Source organism: Ylistrum balloti, unplaced genomic scaffold, assembly GCF_031769215.1.
Source record: "Ylistrum balloti isolate Yb309-2 unplaced genomic scaffold, AGI_CSIRO_Ybal_v1 Utg370906, whole genome shotgun sequence".
Lineage (NCBI taxonomy): Eukaryota > Metazoa > Mollusca > Bivalvia > Pectinida > Pectinidae > Ylistrum > Ylistrum balloti.
Window position 1 is genome coordinate 335,198 of NW_026782514.1, and position 23,387 is coordinate 358,584.

Sequence of the window (23,387 nt, forward strand, 5' to 3'; positions counted from 1 at the left end):
TGTCCATTGATCAATTATGAATCTGACACTGACCTCTTACACAGGTCAACACATCACCAATTCAACACATAGAAAACAATATTTCCTGTGTAAAAAATCACTGAATCCTGTTGCCTAGCGATATGCATATGATAAATGTGAGTCGTTAATTATTAAGTGGTAAACACTATCTTAATATGTAAAACGAATTGTAACCCTAAGTTTTTGAAGTATGGACTGTGAACAACCACTTAAATTGACATATTGATCTTAAAATTGTATTCGTAATGTATCACGTATGTAAGCTTCATATTTTTTGCATAAATTCAACGTGAATCAATTGTGTTTTACAAAGCACTTAGTAACCTGTAATAAATGATACGTTCCGCATATGTCTGTGTTTTGGTTACATGTCATGATCGTGTATTCTCGTCGACTTATTCATTAATGAAGTCTACGAAATTAAATTAACAAATGTGATCAAACAGAGCGCTGTTATCGTAGTCACCTCGGGCGAACTTTATCGCCATATGTTACAATCAACAAGGGATAGTTTCGTATTTTAGTGCCATAAGGTATAAAAACCAAATAGCTTAGCAGACACCTCGGGATAAAATTGCGTCATGGTGTATCAAACAAAGCTGGCTTAGATGTCACGTTCGGTTAGTTTCGTATCCCGATAACAATGTCTGTGCGTCTCTGTTTGTGTCAGAACACAATGGGTGTATAGGGACTGCGACCGCTTCACGGTGATCCCAATTTCAAGTGGAGCACGTGTAGGTGGGAAGACAGCGCCCCTAGCACATTATGTCTGCCCCCTAGCGGCCACATGAACGAGTTGTGAAATGTTTCACTCGATATAATTGTATTTGTGTTCCGTATACATTGGGGAATATCTTCAACTGAACTGTTGCCTTTCAAACAAGAAGGCCGTACTGCTTGGTCAACTGTTAAAATGATATATGCTATTCCGTTTTGCTATATTTAATAAGAACGATACCAGCTGTCACATATATCTAGGTCACTGCGTCCTTTGGGTATAGAAAAGGGCCATTCCCTCTTCCGTCACGACCTAAAGTACAGCTTGAAACCCCACTGGTATCGATATCAAACAGGTTAGGACATATGAAGAACGTAATCAGTATTCGTTAGTTCCATAATTCCAAATATCATCCTTCTTGCGTCTAAGTGTCTATAAAAACGAATGCCCATTCTATTATAGGCGGTTTAAAGATTAGTAAAACTGTGCTTATTGTCAAACTACCCCGAAACAACGGGTTCCTGACACTGTAATTTGATTTTTTTTTCATGTAGAAGCGAAGAGGTTTGTTGTAAAGCACGAATTAATAATTTTCAGTACAAAAATGAAAATCGACCAATTAAATTCCGCGTAAAAAGTATGTGCATTGATCGAGTTTTAATCGGTCATCAATGAAAACGTTTGAGAAACAATCAGCAATCAGTTTGTGAAACTGAGACACTCAGTTATTGAAAGCAGTGTTTAATATAAAACCAGAATACACGATGTTACTGAACAACGAGTTAACCATTGTGTGTTGTATGTAGAAAGGACACGCGAATTGTAATTTGAAGATGGAAGACCGAGTTAAATGTAGACTTTGATGTCAAACTCGCACCAAGTTCATTTCATAGGCCATTTCGATTGCTGCTTTTCGTATGCAAACAAGTACCCTATAAATATTGGCCATTTCCGAGCGTTTTATCTCTGTACCAGGAAACAATGTTTGCTTCAGGTCCAGTAATGTCTACAGTTAATCTATGAATAACGCCATGTTAAATGTTTATGTTGCCAGACGACACTGGAAGTAGTCTCGCTATTAAATCTGACGTTCAAATGTCTATTGAAAAAAAATGATTTAAATAGGGTGAGGATATGACGATAGAAATCTTGATGCAGTAGAATTATTACCCAGAGTGACGATTCAGCGTACATCAACAGTCCTCTACTGACGTCACAAATCTGTGTTATTGATTATCAGACGCACGTCCTGATCGCCCTCCTCTTCTGTTGTGTAAAGAACAAAACGTGCAATTATTCCCGGTTTGATATTTTCGATTGTACAATCTTCGAGTTTGCAGGTGGTTAACACTGTTAGTCGATATTTAGTGCCTTAAGTTTGCCGTAACCTTAGTGGCACGGTTCGGAATATATATATACATGTACTTGACGTCGTTCCAAAATCATCAAATACATAAAAAGAAAATTATTAGATTTATTAAAATATTGGGCTAGTGCACCTCCCCATCTAGACTTTGATTTTTCTTACAATCATTTGGATTGTACTTAGTCTCCTCCAACACTTCAAGCTTGAGGCCCTTAGCATCACTGACGAGTCCTAGAAGTACAAAACAGCTGTATGATGTAACATCACTGACGAGTCCTAGAAGGACAAAACAGCTGTATGATGTAGCATCACTGACGAGTCCTAGAAGGACAAAACAGCTGTATGATGTAACATCACTGACGAGTCCTAGAAGTACAAAACAGCTGTATGATGTAGCATCACTGACGAGTCCTAGAAGGACGAAACATCTGTAGGATGTACCATCACTGACGAGTCCTTGAAGTACAAAACAGCTGTATGATGTACCATCACTGACGAGTCCTAGAAGGACGAAACAGCTGTATGATGTAGCATCACTGACGAGTCCTAGAAGGACGAAACAGCTGTATGATGTACCATCACTGACGAGTCCTAGAAGGACAAAACAGCTGTATGATGTACCATCACTGACGAGTCCTAGAAGGACAAAACAGCTGTATGATGTACCATCACTGACGAGTCCTAGAAGGACAAAACAGCTGTATGATGCAGTTCAATCCATTATTTGACTCTACTGTATCTCACTCTAAGTTTGTATTACAAGGTGGTATGTGTTTGTCCTTTGTATGATCCTCTATTTCATGTCCGAATTGTACGTGACATCTTTACCTTATTTCCAAAAAGAAAATTTGCAATGACCAATTTCACGGGCAAATTGAAATATTTAAAGTCGGCATGAGAATGGTATAACGTTTTACCAGCAATTACATTTTATAAGTTCGTAACGTATATAGCAGACTGTGTGACGATTACCAAATCAAGAAATATATTTATTTGGAACCAGTTCTGACTCGGAAATTTATCACTACCCATAGCGAAATTATCTACCTGTTCTATATTCATTTCCATACTGTAATTTGCATTTATCCAACATCATATACGCGAAAACCTGTTTCTAAACCCATATCTGATATTTCTGTTTTTATGTTTGACACTGACAACAAAACCAAAAAAACAATGCTAGGATCAAAATAAAAAAGATTTGTAAGACTTCTAAAGACATTAACAACTCGTTAGTAACAGAAATAGAGGGACACTAAGTACTATATTTGCAAAGGCAATGCCAAATATCCAAGACAAAGCCATTGTGATACCCCTTGTCGTCTCTTGTTAATTTATGCATGGAGAATTATACAAGCGTTTCTGTTGTACTATTTATTGCAGATCACCAACCCGAGCAATAGATATAAAATAATATTGAAAGGAAATGACGAAATATAGTTGGAATCTGCATAATAATGTGAATAATGAACAAAAATTATAAATTATTTAAATTTAGTGCTGACTTGTAAATGGCTGGTCTGATTCTTAAAAAAAACATTATCTATAAAATTCACATTTATCCTACATTATATATGGGTTATTTTTAAAAGACCGATTTTATCGACGTTCATAATTTCTGTACGTAAAATAGATTTCGGTACGATTTCAAACAGATAAAAAGTGATCGTCATGCTGTTTTTCAATGTTAGACTACAACACTTAGTAAAGGCCTTGCCCGTTTCTTTGATGTGTAAATATACCACTCGAACACAGAATGTATTAAAAATTAACAGTAAGTACTCCATAGTTTACTGTAACGTCGGCTGATTCAAAACACCTGTTTTAAACGTTGAATACCAGATTACTAATACTTGTATACATAACAGTTACATGCATGATAATATGACCACACGCTAAGAACAGACTACATGCGTGTACACGTCAAACGCACACGTGCTTTACGTCACCGTTGGTACCTGTCACCTTGTGTGGTACATACTTGTCTAATGGAATGTCCGGTGTATGATTTTACAGACTAACAGTATGGCATTTACTGATGTCGACACTGTCATATTTACACCTGATAATGTACTGTTTTATCACGGAAGCGAGCGTTTTCCCACCAAAATGCTGAAATTGAAACAGAAAATAAAACCAATAATAACCAGCCTCGTTCACTAGATAATGAGTCATTTTTTATTTTTTAGATAAATCGTTTTTGGGGTACAGTGATTTCGGACACGAGTTAAAGTTATCCACCGTTCTTTGTCTTTTGAAAAGTAACCAGTTTTTGGTTGTTTCAGTGCACTAAGCCCGTTAATCATCGCTGAGGTGCTGTCTGTTCACAAATGTTGATTAAGAATTTCTATCTTTTTGTAATGTTGTTCGATCACTTTTCGTTAATAAACGCGTGATCGAAATCAAGCTGGAAATGCTTTACATAGATATTCACGACAAAGAGGCGTTTGGCAGGTATAAGTTAAAACGACTATAATGATGCACAAGTTCATATATTTTATCGAAAATGCATTTGCACGTGCATAAAATATGCATGTGTGTGGAGAGGCGTATAACCGTTTTTTTTTCTGATAATACCGTGCGGGATAACATAGTTCCGTTCATATCGTACAAGTATGTCTACACGTGTATTATTATTATTATACACCAATACCAACATGCATATTGTTCTTCCGGAATTCAAGTATAAGTACAGATGGACTTTTAGTTTGTGGAAAATAGCTGTTTTCCCGATAGTGATTTTTATACGGTTAAAATCGCATATCAAAAGGCCTTGAACCGATTGAATCTCCATGGAGTGTTACATTGATGTGATCAAAGCAATTAGGGAATTTGAAAATTGAAATTCATTTGCGTGTAATGTAACAGTAATTATTTGTATGCACACAGATGACATCCTCTGGTGATAAAAACCATGTAAAAATATCAAGTCATCTCGTGATAGAAAACAATACAGAAAAAAAAACAAACAAAAAACAAACAAAAAAAAACAAAAAACAAAAAACAAACAAAAAGAATATCACGGATTAAAGGGAATTTGCAACATAGAAAAGGGTATATTGTACAAATGTCCCGTTATCTCAGCGTAATTTCAGTATCCAATTTAAACAGCTGGGTGGGCATAATTAGTTCACGAGAATTTCGTAAGAATCATCCATCAAATGTAGTGCCCTTGTCATGATATGTAAAACCTAGCGGGCAGGTTTGTACAGACAATCTGTGTATGTAATGCATTATCATTTGACAAACGTTATGTGTACATTACAGAATACTATGTTTCTACGTTCCGCATGTAATTCGGAATTCGTCCTACACGGGTTGGAATGTACGCCTCCCATTTCTTCTCCATCAAATATATAACCCCTCTCAATAATAGCATCCCGCCATCTGCTCTTTCCCCTACACTCGACCTGTTTCTTCTCACGCTGTTACTTTACATTCGTTCTTTCCTTTAAGACATTCCATGCTTTCTCCAGTTTCGTCTCTTCTTCATCCTTTCTCAGCATTCTTCTTTATAACTATGCAGCTCTATTTTTCCTTTTCTATGTCTCCATTTTTTCCGTGATCCCCCTGTCTCTCCCTCTCTGTCTTTATGCAATGTCCTCCCTAATGACCTTTATATCTAATGCAATCGTTGTGTCTAATTGATCCACTGATCGTGCTGCGGGTTTTTTTTTTTTTTTCATGAAATGTATGATGACAGCTGTAGACGACAAGCGTTTGATTCACTGAAGGGTAATGGCGCGTGGTGTTGACAAAAGCCGGATTGATCTTTTTTTCCAGAACTGACACTATTGTACAATCATATCTTTGGGTATAAAGATATCTTGTCAATGTACTTAATAACATAAAATGTCGTTTGAGATATTCAAATTGGAAACCTGTGATTTACTGAATTCGAATGTGATTTATTCTTTAAAAGCGCGTAAGACATTTTATTTATCAAACCATGCCTAATCATCTTAATTCATGTATCTGTTGTTTATAGAGTCAAGAATTTTCAGCATGAGATATTACGATACGATTACGTAATGCAATAATTAACAATGACGTGATGTACTTTTATATTTTGTATTTTACTTATGTTGTCATACACAATGAAATAACTCTGCTGTGATGATATGTTACATTATTTACGATTTTGTTACGTCACAATTACGTTACATCATTTAAGATTCGGTGATGTCAAAATTACGTCACATCACTTACGATTCGCTGACGTCATAATTGTGTAACAATCAGAGCGATTCGATTACGTCATTATGACGTTGTAGTATGAATGATTCGGTGATGCATACATATAAACATTTAACGATCAAATTCGTTATATGCATGATTTTGCGAAGTCTAACTTTCATTAATCGCACACTGTATTCCTCGATGCACATGGCCATCACGCTTGATGAAGATGCCGGTTGTCATCAAAACGTCACACCAATCCCTAATAGATCGTGATAGACGTTTATATAAATTGGTTCGGTATATTTATTCCAACCTGAAGAAAAAAAAACATGATTAATACAAGTTCATGTTGTTTTCCTCTGATAATTGATATGGCCGAAAGTCATGTCAGTAGGGGAATGGCTATCAGTAGGAACCATATTCAGTGAAATGTTATGTTAACAGAATGAAATGGTCGAATGTTTTGCTAGAATTGTCATAACTTGTCAGCATACAAGAATACCAGTAGAAGAGAGTTATACTAATTGAATTACAATGTTCAACTTTGAATGCTCACATGGGGAAATCACACGTAGCTAACGAGATCTGAGGCCATTTTATAAACTCGTTGACCATCGGCGATTGTCCTTGTGGGATGTTCATACTGCGATGACCACATGTTAGCACCCTCCCGAGAGATACCGATTTCCTGGTCGACCGTTCCAGGAACATCACCATGTGGTGAGGTATCAGCTTGCAAGGTTAGTGTTGAATTCTCGACGGAACTTTAATGTGTCCAGCCACATATCTTGTTGTGAGTTATAACAGAGAAGGGTGGCCATTAGGATCAAGCCAGTACATGTATCACCTCGTCCTGGACATTACATTGTACGGCACCTACAGTTTCCAGTCACTAATGTGAATAGAAATGGGTAATTTAAGGCTCTGAATCAATTTATGAACTAATGTGTAAAGAGTGTACGGGAAAGGACTGATGTCGACTTGTGTTATGTAAATATTTTTCTTTCGGACAAATTTACCCCTCAAAACGTCTCAAACTAATAACTTGGTGGTAAATTTAATTTGATGTTCGTTGATTGACAAATTATTATATTCAGAGTTATCGGACGTGACATAGGGTCCAAAGAAGCTTAGGGGTCTCAGTTAGGGATTACAAACATTTCCAGGATCCGAGTACCCTATTAATGATTTCCTATCGGAGCAGGTATTTGTTGTAGACACGTGAGACTTTATCAGAGAGAATGCATTCAGCTGCAAGTCAGCCCGAGTAACAGGTCGATCTACGAGTTTTTGATGTAACGTTAAATGATACGGTTACATTGAGTGTAATGTAATTTTAGCATCGATATCCTTGTAGCTTGTATGGTACTTTCTATTTCTATAAATTCTCACTTGTCGTCTCCACCAGCTAGATATTTGCTACATTCACACGCAGGTGTTTACCTATAATATATTGACGAGTTAAGTCTTCCTCTGTTCAAAAACAGTCATTTTTATTAGTTAATAAAAATAGCCAGCTGTCCGTTAAGCACGCCGCTGACTTCATGCCCGTTTGACCCTATGGTACATACAATGCTATGTATCGTTACAGTAATTAACTCACGCCTGGTTTTCCCATGTGTCCAGCCTGTAATTAGCTTTACAAGTTGTATCCCTGCTCGCTCAATTACATACATTCTTCAACTGTACAACTGTAAATTATTCATAATTTTATATACAACAAAAATTAACAAGGTTATGTCCCTTTGTCTTCCTATCACTGATGTGAAATACAAACTATATGTATTGTACTTACATTATATCAACATATCAAACCTTAGTATCTATTCTGTATCCAGAGTTACCGTTACTTACAGTCACTATTCGTTCTAAATTGATTACAACAAACCTATTTTCCTTAACGTTATGACGGTCTATGATCGAATATGGAAGCTTTGTTTTTACCAAAAGAATGTCTTTTATAAGGTTACAAAAAACATTACCAGTAAAATCGGGAAAGCCGGTAAATACAATATATCAGGTCATACATGCATCATGTGTGTGATCATCTTCATCTTGGTTAGTAAGTAATCATTATTGTTTTCATATCCTTTTTATTTCATATTCTTAACCATATTTTCTGCCATCAGAACACTAGTTTACAATGTAATATATATCATTAATCCTGTGAGCAGATCTCCAGTGTCACGTTTTTATTTCTAATTTTTTAAGACTCTTTACTATGAATTATGTCAGCAGATCTTCATTTCTATTTCAGATTCTTTGACTTTGATGATCAATTCCCGTAGTCGAAATATATAGATTTAAATAACATGGTGTGTCAGAGCTGGAAAACACTGTGCATCCTCATGCATCAATGTGACACCGTCTGGCGGTATTCTACAGATATACCACTTGAACTTAAAACATTTATAGGTGTATTTATTTACAATCATTTATGGCCAATTATTGACTAAGGTCTCAATTCTTGGTCAACCAATACTTGACAAAGTCTGGGACGCCATGAGTCAATACCTCAGAAAAGTTTCATACTGTGTATCGACTACCAGCATGGTCATCTCGGCGTTCTCGCTTATCTACTTAACGAATGGTGTGTTGTAACCATACCATCGACATTATAGGAATTCAAGTCTGTATCATATAGACATTTAGAAACATGTTTCCTCTTGTTTTACATACCGTGTTGAGGCACAGAATTGGTGGAAGTCGGATGTTTCAGTACTCAGGTCACTCAGCCTTTCTTTCTGGCTAAATAACACTTTCCTAACACCAGTTGTTGCTGTTTGAGGTTAACAAAGTCTTCCACGTGAGGGACTTTGAGTTTTAACAAAACCTTATTCGCACAAGTCACAGCACGATGAATTACTGTCTCGTTTTTTGTTTTGTTTTTTTATTTTTTTATTTTTAAGTATTTTCATTATCAAAGTTATAAGATTATAAATGATTCAATCTTCAATCTTAACAAGTATTAACAAGTATTGAGAGGCTGAAAGCATGTCTGTTTTTCGCCAAGGCTGTCAGCAATGCTTAAATGCTCTTGAAATGAAGAAATATGCTCAAGTTTTCACTTAAAAAACCTAACAAAAACAAGAAAAGCTTCGATATCAAGATTGGTTACAGTAGTGATGCAAAATTGATACAAAAAAGGGGAGAAACCAACTAAATGATAATGATTACAAACAATGATGTTTTAGTCATCATCTTGTCCCTTAAAAATTCTAATTTTGTATCGCTAGATAGCACATTATTAGTGTTATTTTGTAGCTCTCAGAAAGGAAAACAAACAAAATCTCATCAGAGAGTTTAAACGGCATTAGGTCGTTGTAACTATCTTTGTACATAATATAATGTTCTGTTTTAACCGCTGATGTAAATGGTTTCTGTACTTGTATACACAAACATGGAGGAAAGGGGACATTATAAACGCTCCAAATTGCGGATCAATTCTTTCTAAATAAGTTGGAACTGTTCAACTGGCTCATTAAAACACATTTTCACACTTACAGCAATATCCACTGGTAACATTATCTGTGATATCCATGGAAACGAAGAAATTATACCTGTAATGACCATTTTGATAGCAGATGCCTTGGTATATATTAAATATTAGGCGAAATAGTGGTACTGTACGAGAATGATGCTTTACGGGGATTTTTAATCGTGAAATCAAATTTGCAACATCGCTTTCATGACAGTGCTGTGATTCATCTGTCATAACAAGAGAGGAACTTCACCGGATAACGAACCTTGATTAACCAAACAGAAACATATCCAAAGAACTGTGACGCATATGTTATAACAGCAGTGGAACTTCACCGGATAACGCATCCTGATCAACCACGCGGAAACATATTATCCAGAGAGCTGTGATTTCCTAAAACAGATACCACTGATACCTCGTATTGGTTATAATCTATCCATTGAAAGATCGATATCAACACGGACTTAGAGGTAAAAGTCCATGGCATCATCCTTGTTTATATCTGAGAATACAACGGCACATTGGTGTTATATAAAAGATCACTTTGAAATTAAAATGATACATCGATGTAACAAACAATTAAATGTTAAATAGTATATTGCTGGGTTGTGAAACATTGCGTCAATGGACGTAGTGTTAAAGTCACATTTTACATTGATTTTAACGTAAGATAAAAAAAATCATCATATTAATTAAAAAATAAACTGTCGTATAGTTGTGTTGGAGAATTAAAATATCAAACTGATGTAATATTGAAATGAGAGATACACAATGGCTATGATCCGCAATAATGTAAATATAGATAAAAAAAACATTATGAGTTCCGTCTTGAATGCCGCTCAGTTTGGTTCTTATTTTGGTCAGTTACAAGGTTCGCTATCTCTGTGATTCGCCCTGTCGCCAGGCGTTGTCTCCCTGGTAAACGTCAGGGTTCTGATGTTAGCTGTTAACGAGAAATTATCGGAATCAACCACATGTAATGTAATATTAGGTAAATATACAACAAGTCTACGTAATGAATGACGTCAGAGTTAAGAAAGGGGTTATATATGTAAATAATGTGAAATAGATCACAAACAAAAGATAATAACAATTTCAGTCCTTCTTATTGGATATCAATGGAAAAATGGAAATTATATAACTGATTTATTTACACATATTTATTTAAGGTTTTAAAATATACACACACTTATTTGTATGCTTCAGCCTTTTATGTTGGATAAGCTATCGTGTTATTATTCTAATTGAGCTCTTGGAATGTTATTCTCGTGCCTATAAATTAAACTGAAAAAGAACAAGCAAATTAACTTGGCTCAGCTTTGATGCTGTTGAATGCTATAAGGTAAAAACTAACGCTGCCGCTTTCTCTTTCGAGGCCAAATTTGAATTTTAAAATGTTGCAATCATTACGTCCATGACCTCGTTTTCGTGATTTCCAACAGGCCTTGAACTGAATAGCTGATAATTTGTCTCCAACAATGCTGCGCTAAAGTTGCTAGCAGTGGAAATATATATCTGATGCATGTAATTTACAAGAACAGATGATAGCAGCCACCGAGAAAAATATGATGTAGATTCTAGAGCACGTGTTCCGATGTTTTAGATATTAAAACAAAGTATTGAAACGGCAATCATTTTTCATATATACTTGTTCAAACATTTTTTGGAAAATATATCAAAATTTCCGATGGAAGTCTTGCCCGTACATTAATTCTAAAATGGCTGAGACAACATCGACTGTTACACTGTGACATCCCCAATGTTTGTCATGTGACCATCTTTGAACTACATCGACGAATAACAAGGTTTACCCTACATCTCTACTGCTGCTGTTAATCTGTTTGAAATTAACATACAAATTCAAATATAAAGTGTATTTTAAACAATTATTAACTTTGTACTTTTGTCTTTATCTACATCAAAATTTCCGGGGAAGTTGAGTAAACAGGAGCTACAATTAATAGGTCATGACGTCACTTTCTCGACTGTTTTACAGGTTTTTTGGTGTCCAATCAATTAAAAATAATATGAAAAGTGATGCTGCTGGAATGAAATTAGCCATTATATCGATATTATAATGAGCTATAAATTTACAATTATAATAATGCATACCATTGTTGATGTTTATATTACGAGTTGACAGTCACAGGATCGTAAATCAAGTACATATGTCATTTTATTGTGATAATTAAGCGCTGCTCTGGGTATGATTTATATTATGCCAAATTTTCAGTAGTAACAAAACAGGGAATGATACTGTTACGATTAGGAATATTAGGGTTTAATGCTTGAACCGTTTTGAAATAGAAAACAAATTGTCAATGATTGAATTGTAACCGTATTAATTGCTTTGAAATAATAACGTCTTCCTATTCGACCTGGTAATGTCGTCTTCATGATTTGGATTACCGCCAAATGTTTCAGTGTTTTATTTCCTATCTTGCACAATAATTTTTTTATGGCAGATTGTGTACTGATGTGGCGGTTTAAGAATTGGGAATGTTATGAGATTAAGCTCAATGTAATAAATTCTATACGTGTAAAATTTGTGTCAGAATCGTGTTTTAATTACATGAAACCATTAAAACAGTATTCCCTGGTAGAAGACATATTTATACCGGATGTTGTCCCTGTTTGAGCTATACGCGAAATAACAATAGTGACGGATATACCAGAAAGACATGTTGACAATCTGTATACCACCCTATATACCACAGGATATACCAGACAGACATGTTGACAATCAGTATACCACCTCTATATACCAATGGATATACCAGACAGACATGTTGACAATCTGTATACCACCTCTATATACCAATGGATATACCAGACAGACATGTTGACAATCTGTATACCACCTCTATATACCACATGATATACCAGACAGACATGTTGACAATCAGTATACCACCTCTATATACCACATGATATACCAGACAGACATGTTGACAATCAGTATACCACCTCTATATACCACAGGATATACAAGACAGACATGTTGACAATCATTATACCACCTCTATATACCAATGGATATACCAGACAGACATGTTGACAATCTGTATACCACCTCTATATACCACAGGATATACCAGACAGACATGTTGACAATCTGTATACCACCTCTATATACCACATGATATACCAGACAGACATGTTGACAATCAGTATACCACCTCTATATACCACAGGATATACCAGACAGACATGTTGACAATCAGTATACCACCTCTATATACCAATGGATATACCAGACAGACATGTTGACAATCTGTATACCACCTCTATATATCAATGGATATACCAGACAGACATGTTGACAATCTGTATACCACCTCTATATACCAATGGATATACCAGACAGACATGTTGACAATCTGTATACCACCTCTATATACCAATGGATATACCATCAACACACCCTTGACAGCCAGTAGTTCTGTCTGTACACTTGTATATATCAATGTCATTACACGTTGTGTATTGCGTGTATGTGAAGTTTGAGGTCAAATCTTGAATAGGGTTACATACGTATGCCTGCAAGCACGTGTGGCGCGTCACTGCACGTGATCCTAACATTGAACATAATATCAGTATTCGTGGAACAACAAAGGTTATGTGTAAATATTGGCACTCTACACAAAGTTACCACATGTATTAAAGTACACGGACATGACACGTGGCAAGTTGTCGCACATTCCCACCGATCTTGGACACGCCCTCGTTATATCCACAATGTAGCCTCGGTGTAGATATTGCAGACTGCAAATATTCCCAGTACACTGATGACAAAACAGTACATGTCGGAACGATCAAACGACCCATGCACATGTACCTATCCATACACGATGTCTAGATCACAGGCTGCACGTGTAAATGGACATAAAATGTCACCTGGTGTTGATGTCATTGATAGTATTTATCACACCGAACGTTAGAGAAATGCTTTGAATCGTCCCCCAATATATACTCTACCTATAAATACCCCGTGAGTTAAGTACATTATGTCAGCTAGCCAAATACATGCCAAATTAAAATCCGAACGGCGTTACTGTAATTACTTAAATCTAAGAAACTTTACCTCCGGAGCTATTAAACAGGAGTTCTAAATGTATCTTTTTATATGAAGTCTTGTTTGCCAATCTTAAATGTAAATACTTTTCACTTTTACTATAGTGCATTATTTCTAAGTACTTGAGAACCATACTGCAGCAGAAACAGTGATAAATGATCAGACTTCAAAAAAAAAAAAAAGACATCATCAACATTTGTGCACGTGTGACCTCATGATTACCCTCAGTCGTATTCACACACGCAAGCCACGTGACCTATTCAGTAGTCTTGACGGTTTCACGTCATTATGCTACGAAGGTGAGAAGTTCCGCTTAGAGTCATTTGTACTTCCAATTACCACAGTATGGCCCCGGCCTCAGTAAATACATGCGAGGTATTTAAGTTTTTTCAGTGTTTTACTATCTGACTTCTGAAGACACCACTATCCCATTCCTTCCTACCCCTAGCTATAACAATAGTTTTAACAGGTACCATGACTACTAGATTACCGATCCGTTGCTGTAGATTTTACGGATAAATCACCGCCGTTGAGCACTAATCAATCTTAAGTGCAATCAAGCGAGTATAAGTCGGCTTTATCGAATGAAGTTGGAGATTCTCGTGTCTTTCAAGACATTTTAACTTGTATCAAATTTGTTTCTCAACTGTGTAATACAACATTACATTGTCGTCGACCTATCACATGATTCAGTTCCTGTGTTTTATTTTTGTTAGTTTCTAAAGTACATGTAACAAATGTTGTGCGGGATAGGCGTAGGTCTGACAAGAAATATGTAGCTTACAAGCTATATATGTGCTAATAATGTTTTGTTAGATAGGGTAATACCGAAATGCAAATAAGCCCATGATTCTGGTTTAGAATCTATCAAACGATAGCGATATAGGCGCATTCTTTGGTATTATCTTGGTCCTTACTGCGAAAGCGTGACTTTATTTACATGAATGCGCCAAGATTTGCATGTTTGCACTTCCGGAACTCCTGGTCTTATTCTTCTTGAATTTTTTTTAATGTCTCCGTGTAATTTTTTCTTTTGTTGACGAGTTTGAATTGATAATTTGTTTCATTTGTCGGCTTTTTCTTTAACATTAGATTTCCCGATGATGATAATTCCTATGTGAATGTTCGTCGACAAGTAAGCGGCTGGTTTGGTAGAATCTGTTGATTGGAATAGAGCACCGAATCAGTGACGACTGATTGACTGTCCTCTCTGCTTCATCAAATTTAATTACAGATGGTGGTTTGAGAGGAGTATAATGTTTTAGATTGATACCGATATAGTTTAAATGTCCCCTTTAGAGTTTTGAAATCATGACTGTTTTTTCGTTATGTACATGTATTATGCGCCATACTGTGTGTCCAGGTTACCGTAGACACATCTCTGGCTGGTTATTAGCTACAACATGCCAAATGACCAGCTGTTAGCCCTCCAAGGCCTTTAACACACGAACAGCGTCTCGCCAAATAACTGTCTATTCTGAGATCACCTTACCTCTATTAAAAACAAGTCCAATTACACTTCTTCGCATAGTCGTCATACTGACTCGAGCTTTTTCCAAGTCACTACATGTTCCGGATAAGTAAACCTCCAATTATCTGGACTTTTCCTCTGATTGTAATGTCAGATTTATTTACCACCGTTAAGTTTTTTTTATATACATAAGTTACTTACTTAATGACTTAATTCCAGATTGACCCACGTTGGTTAAAGATGAAATGAGTTTCTGAATGACGGTAGAAATAAAGTAAATACTCACGAATATTTTACGAATGATATTGATAGTATTTTCTATATTTTCATTAAAGAAATATTATTTTATATAATATCGTATGAATCTAACTTGGGAAATATTTTTTTACTGTTTGGTACTGTATCGAACTCTTTTTAAGTTACAAATAAGACTAATACATTGCATATTACATTGTATACATTATCATTTGCAATTGTATGAATGTCCAAACGATGTTCATTTCCGGTCTTGTATCTAGATAGCGTTTGGTTTTAGCTCTTCATATATATCATTTAAGTACATATATATTTGATTTTGATGCGACGATATCACTTCTTGAGCCGATGTATACCCCTAATGTCGATAGTGGATATTTTCAATGAGAAAAGTCTTATTTGCCGACGAATGAATATCTTAAATAATGATAATTGATATGAATCGGGCACATGTAAGTTTAGATAACAACGGTGATAAGAAACAAATATCGTACACACATATATATATACGTTATCTATCAGAATGCGGACAGCCTTGTTTGTTGTTGTCATTTTATGCACTAGCATAAATGTAAATATCGGTAATGTTTCTATGCACACTAACATTATATTAGTCCTACTTTCCATATAATTAGGATGCTATAAAGATACGTTTGTTTCGCTGGACCTAGGAAACATTAACTTACATACCCGAAAACCGTTAGCATTACTTAAATACATGTATGTACCTATCATTTAATCAGCCATGAGGAGAACGCACCTATTATATAGAAAGGGTAATCTCCGTACCAGAAAACAGTACAGCTTCGGAATGTGTTTCTTATTAACACAATCACCTCCCATTTCCCTTGTTGTCCGGTCAAAGACCCATCTTGCATTGGTTTTCACCAACATTGTTGATATTGTTAATATCACCCGAGTCTTGCCATGCAATGTTTCGAATTATCATGTTTTTTTTAAGAATGGCGCTGAATAATATTAACTACATGCACACGATCTGTCAAAACAGGCCTTGCATGTGAGTTAGTTGTAATGTATTTATTCTCAAACCAAAGCAAACAATATCTCATTATAAAAATACAATTATGTTAATCATGGTAGTACATGGTGATTGAAATTTCTATTCTTTAATTGAATGTACTCCATTCACAGGAAGTTCTGCTGGTTCTTCAAAGAAGTTTTTCAGTGTCTTTTGTGACCGTTAAAAAGACTTCGAGATTGAAAAAAATGTACGCTCGTTCATTTTCTGTTTGAGCTTGCAGATAGTATCAACTATGGCGACAATTCTATAAATTCACGACATTTTTGATCAGTTTAACGTTTATTATTCAGAAATGGCTTGAGGAGGCACATAAATGTAGCTTGATGTAACTGATATCGGTGATCATGAATGTTTCCAAATGGTTTCCTTATTCATGAACAGTTGTTAGTTATCGCCTGCAAGGGAAGGTCTTCAACATGCTTGTTCGTCGGTGAAACAGGATCAGAAAAATTTAAGTTTCTTTAATTAAACTCAAAATGCTACAATGAGTCATATACTTCATTTTTTCCAGAAAAGTCTAAACGAAAAAGAAAACAACATGAAAGGAATAGATATGAATTAAGTAAAAAGGCAAAGAAGTTAGATTTTATCGTCAAACGAATCGTTTTAATACATAAACTCTGTCCATTCGTTGTCTGTTGACCTCGACATGTTTATTTTGGATCCGTGGTAGAGGTTCCTACAGCTGTAAGTATTCAATTCAGTTTACTTCCAAATGCAGTACAGCATATAGGATTTACAAATCAGGGTACACAACAATATCAATACAGTTTATGCAACATGACGGTGTATCCACATTCGTTGACCGCTTGCATATTCACCAGGTACCGATATACGACCGCTGTAATTGGTTTGTGTTTTCGTGTGGAATGTCCCACCTTCCATTCATATGTGTACTTACTTCACATACCGAACGTGCTTTTACATACTTAAGTACAGGTAAATCCATCTACGAACACGTGAAAACCTTTCAACGTCAGGATTTGATTGTCATGCCGTTCTGTAAGCTTTTTGTCAATGCCAGTGGTATGGGTTGGTGGGGCGTGAGCTGTAGTCATAACACCACGTGCAAGGAGCTATGGAAACGTACCGATGGCGAATTTAGTTTATATAAAAAAAATCGTCGAAAACTATGCGTTAGCAATTCAATGTATCTTATTGTTCAAATACCTTGCGGTAGAGTAATGTTCTAGTTTAAAATCACAGCAGTGATATGATTTTACATAGGTTCTTTGTACCTTTTCGAATGCATGGCCTACATGTATTTGTATACATGATAATGAATGTGTTGCAGAGAGATAAAACGTTACATCGAAATCAGTGAATATATATGTATACATATATATATCAATGATGAAATCACATAGCAATAACGGACATGTTCAGTCGTTGTCTTAGACGTGCAAGAACCTATATCATATAATTGATACATTTAAGGAATGATAGCGCAGTTAATGCTATGGTCATCGAGTCCGAAATGACCAATAGCTCGTAAGTAAAGAACCAAAGGAAAAATACGAATACGCGTTGTGATAGAGTAAGTGCAGGAATCACACGTGTTGAAATACATCTCTCTACGTGTATGATAGAGTAAGTGCAGGAATCACACGTGTTGAAATACATCTCTCTACGTGTATGATAGAGTAAGTGCAGGAATCACACGTGTTGAAATACATCTCTACGTGTATGATAGAGCAAGTGCAGGAATCACACTTAAATACATCTCTCTACGTGTATGATAGAGTAAGTGCAGGAATCACACGTGTTGAAATACATCTCTACGTGTATGATAGAGCAAGTGCAGGAATCACACGTGTTGAAATACATCTCTCTACGTGTATGATAGAGTAAGTGCAGGAATCACACTCAAATACATCTCTCTACGTGTATGATAGAGCAAGTGCAGGAATCACACTTAAATACATCTCTCTACGTGTATCTATACTATTATATAATCTGAACCCGTGCTTCTGCAATACGATCCGAACATATAAAGATTAAAAGATGATACAATGTAATTGAAAATCACATTTAAATTATTAGATCACGTGATACATGTTGGCAAATGTAAGTGGTATACACTGACACTGGTTACTGCTTGCTTACCGGATCAAGCTTCTAACTAATGGCAGTTACTGCTTGTTTACTGACAAATGTTTGTTTACGGTTTAGGCTCCCATAGAAGAAGGGCTGATGAAATTCTCTTTGTCTTACATGTTGTTTGATGCCTGGGCGGTATACGCTAACTTTCATTAATGTAGGTATTGGTTGCACTGTTGGTTGCGGGAGGGACATCCACAGGTGTTTTCTTCATGAGGATACCGCCAGTAGTTTTAGGGATAGTCTCCAAAAAGAATAGTCAGGCTCTTTAATGCTAACACCTTTTTATGTTCAATGATTGACGGCTATACGCTCACTGACTGTGACATTTATATATGTTACAAAAGAGTTAGGTGTTGATTACTATTGAAACATCCTGTATGAAAGGTAGAGAGGTCACAGTTGATTTACCCAGGCCTACGTTCGGAGGACCTACAAAGGCCTTCATGTATCAATTAAAGACATATCTGAGCTTTTTTAAAATTTTGTGTAAATGCTTTGTACGGTCGGTAAAATGCTAATGATCTAAAACACTGCCGATTTGGTTTAACTCGCAAAGCACAATATTTCTTTAATCAGAAATTATAAAATGATTCATTAACGCCTGTATCCCCTGATCACGATGTATTTAAAACGTTCTGTATGGTGTATACATTAAGTAGAAATCGACAAAGAATGTGCCTTCTAATTCAAATAATAGTAGTCTCTAATTTCAAATAATACTTTCCTGAGTTGTTAGAAATATTTTTGCAAATGACATTTGCATTTTGTTGACTTCTCAATGTTGACCTTTGTTTCTTCTCGTGCGATGTATAAAACCAGACACATTAATTGATGTAGTGATGGTTGGTAAACTGACAAATGTTTCAGTGTTCGATAAAGAACATCAATTAACTTATTTATAGCTTAAGAGATTTTTATGTCTGTAGCAAGGCATAGGTTCAAATTATGAAATACCAGAAACTGTTTGTTAGACAGTAAAACATGAATCTGTCAAGTTATTGAGGATTGTTTTTGTTTCTGGTTTCCAATATAGTAGTGATGATTTGCTGTTACAACTTGTCTGTTAACACAGTTTTATCAAAAGTCCTGATTTCCCATGTGAGCAATACTATATATTTCCACACTTTGGAAAGTTGGCACTCTCCTCATCTGAGAACGTCAGTATAGATGCGGTCAATTTTAGACCGTCACAAAGCTCATCATTCTTGGAGCAAATCAGGCGACGGTAATTTCTCTCTACAAAGGACAAAGGAAAAACTTAATTTGAAAATTTCCTTAGGGCTACAGCAGTGTCTGAGGAAATTGTTAACGTCGCCGTCTGCTGAGTTTAATGAGGGTATGGTAACGATTATGTTTTATGGTTTGTAAAAGACACAAAATTGAATGGCACCTTTTGAGAAAATTTGAATCAGATCCCGTAGTGACAAATAAATGAGAGACACTTAAGATACTCGTAAACGACTACATCATTTGTATAAAATATCACAATCAATTTATTACATTTTGCATCAATTCCTATCTCAATGGATGTTGCTGAGAAATTGAGCGTGTGTTACAACAACTTACATACAGTCATTCTCGCGAGAATTGCCAACTTTCAACTAAAATGTGCAATTTGTGTAATTTCCCCCAAATTGTTTTACACAACAAAATTAGAAGCAATCATTGATACATGGATTTCTATAATTTCACTCACTTGTCAATAGATGCTTTGACTGGAACAAGCCTTATACTATACGAATATCACATGCTTTTACAGTTCTCAATCAACTGCTTTTCATAGCCTATTCCGTGAACATACTTTTTCTGTCCTGGTTATGGCGCACGTGAGATACCCTTTGGACGCTCATAAATTCTATACCAGACCTTGGGTATTCGGTCGCGTTGGAATGCGTTTTAATGGAGGCTGGTAATACAACTGTAGGTGAGTGTTGGATTCCCAGTGGCGATGACACCCCTAACCTTCCATAAACAGTGAAAATTTTATCATTTATAGACTTCGCAATTCATGAAACCTTCCCATTTTCACGCAAGTGTGAATTGAGTATGAAATGAGGGGCAGTTGACTAGAGACAAGGTCAAATTCGATGGCCTATTTTAGTAATCAATCCTTTGTCAGCATTTCTTTATAATATGGTATGACAGATACAGTTGGTTAATGGTAGACGAATCCCCTATTACCTTCTATAGAAATCTCCATCTCTATCTTGTGTTGTTACACGAATGTTAAACGTGACATTGCGGCGAGGTTACCTAATATTAGTTCATGGAATGCGAATGGTGGCAAAGCGTTGCAAAACTAGACAAGTCACGTGATAAGCATTATTCATGGCTCTAGTGGGGTGATATACATTGGACTTTTTATACAAAATCAAACCGATTCATTATTTACAATATAAAACGAGTAATTAATTACAATACCGTATTAATGGGGCTTTTTCTGCAAGAAAAAAAAAAAGCGAAATTCCCTCGACAACATATAACATGTCGCCATTCCCTTTGATTATTTAATTGAGAACGAAGTGACATCACGGAATCTGAAATACAAATAACGTATTTGTGGATATCAAGTTTGTCTAAATGATGATCCCAGGGCACCTCTTCAGCAGACTAAAGGTGTCGCCATATCACGTGATCACTGTTGAATGAGCCCTTTGAATAAATGATGTGAATTGATGATGTAGCTCCCAGAGTGGGTATCATTAGTTTTGTTACCACAGAAACGGAACATGTGTCTAATCAAACTCTGAGCGTATATAGATATGTTGTATGATACGGTTAGATCATAATCTATAGATATTAATAATGCCTTCAGTTAGCACCTCTGTTGCTAGCTACAATAACACTCTGAGTCAGTGTTTGTTTTGTTTAGAAATATGATACCTATCTTGATTAATTCAAACTTTGATAATTGATTTTTGTCACGTGAGTATGACAAATGTATATTTAGGATTCCAAGCTGTTTAATTCCTACTGTGTACACAATGTTACACGATTATAGTATTCTCTGATGTTTTAACATTGGTGGTATGTTAACGGTGTTATCAAATTTCAATATTCTATGTAACAAACAACCTGGAAAAAAACATGTATAGTGTGGTTGTCTGGGAATCTCAATAGAATTGAACTAGTGAAAGTGTAAGGCGTCATATCAAATACATAGATGTTATGTAATGAAGTTTAGACAGCTGTCATTTACGTAAAACCTGAGCCATATACAAACGTATAATACATCATAAATCTCAAAATATACTTCTGCACGTGCGACATGTATGTAAACACTTGAATGTAGATGTAAGAAAACAGAAGGCATAAAGGAATTTTGAAGATATGAAATAACGACCAAATTAGTATTGACATTTAACCGCACACGTGGTTGTGTTCACACAATCCTGAATAGCATTACACATTAAACATCTCCACTTCACCACCATAAACAGATATATAGTGTTTCTCACGTGGTATCGCTTCCACTATGTTTACATTCATTAACTTCAGTGTTAATATTAGTGACGACACGTCTGAAAAGTGACGTTAGAGAAAATATATACAGTAATGTACAAACCAGTCTGTTATCTAGTGATTAATGACTAAGATGATTTTGTTGTATATTAAACTACATTCTTTTTATTTCTTTGCACAAATATAAATACCAGTATGTTTACCAGATTGTACCTTTGTGTATTTCAGGCTACGACAGGGTAGCAAAGATTCCCCGCTTTAAGTTTGTGGAAACAAATTTGACCTACGTCCAGGGAGAAATGGCAATATTGAAGTGTGCAGTGGAAAATTTAGGAACAAAATCGGTAAGTACATAAACGTGAAAAAAATTTAAGTTTTCATTGCATAAATGTTTTAATGAAACTTGTCTGAGTAGTTTTTTTTTCGCAAGCCTTACCTTTTAATGTTTTGAAGTAAAAACAAATTTAGATTGTTTTTATCATATAACCAAGAAAAGTTTCATACAATGTTACAAAGTTGACAAAATAAAAAGGAGGCAGCTATTGTGTCGCGCCATTTTTAGTTCATGACCTAACGGCATTGTCAATATTGACATCACAGTCAGTTCTTGACTGGTGCAGCCAATGGAAAATGGTGCAGAGTAACTTACATTAGTGACAAATGTAACAATATTGATTTGGCAATTTCACTTGAATTTATAGAAATTAAAATGAGAAATTAAAACTCGAACTCGATAAGCGAGGCTAACAAATAATAACCAGAAAAGTATACGGGTTTATTACATCAAATGTCAGGCCAAGTGTTCTCGAAAAATAAGCGTTTTCTGCTTTCGACAACACCAGTCATGCAGGTCACGTTAGTCCTCGAAGGAGCGCAAGGTCATAACAACATGACCAAATGACAAACTCACGACCGTCAAACTCACGACCGTCAAGCTAACGACCGTCAAACTAACGACCGTCAAAATCACGAACGTCAAACTCACGACCGTCAAACTAACGAACGTCACACGAACGTCAAACTCACCACCGTCAAACTCACGACCGTCAAAATAACGACCGTCAAACTCACGACCGTCAAGCTAACGACCGTCAAACTAACGACCGTCAAAATCACGAACGTCAAACTCACGACCGTCAAACTAACGAACGTCACACGAACGTCAAACTCACCACCGTCAAACTCACGACCGTCAAAATAACGACCGTCAA

The 23,387-nt window shown here is 35.8% G+C and overlaps 1 protein-coding gene across 1 annotated transcript in view; it reads left to right on the forward strand.

Moving 5' to 3' along the window:
* Positions 1 to 23,387, forward strand: part of LOC132559398 (zwei Ig domain protein zig-8-like) — a 153,431-nt gene that overhangs the window by 104,519 nt on the left and 25,525 nt on the right. The window contains exon 2 of the mRNA XM_060224010.1: positions 22,405 to 22,520. Within this exon, the coding sequence (XP_060079993.1) occupies positions 22,405 to 22,520 (116 nt within the window). The remainder of the gene's footprint in view (positions 1 to 22,404; positions 22,521 to 23,387) is intronic.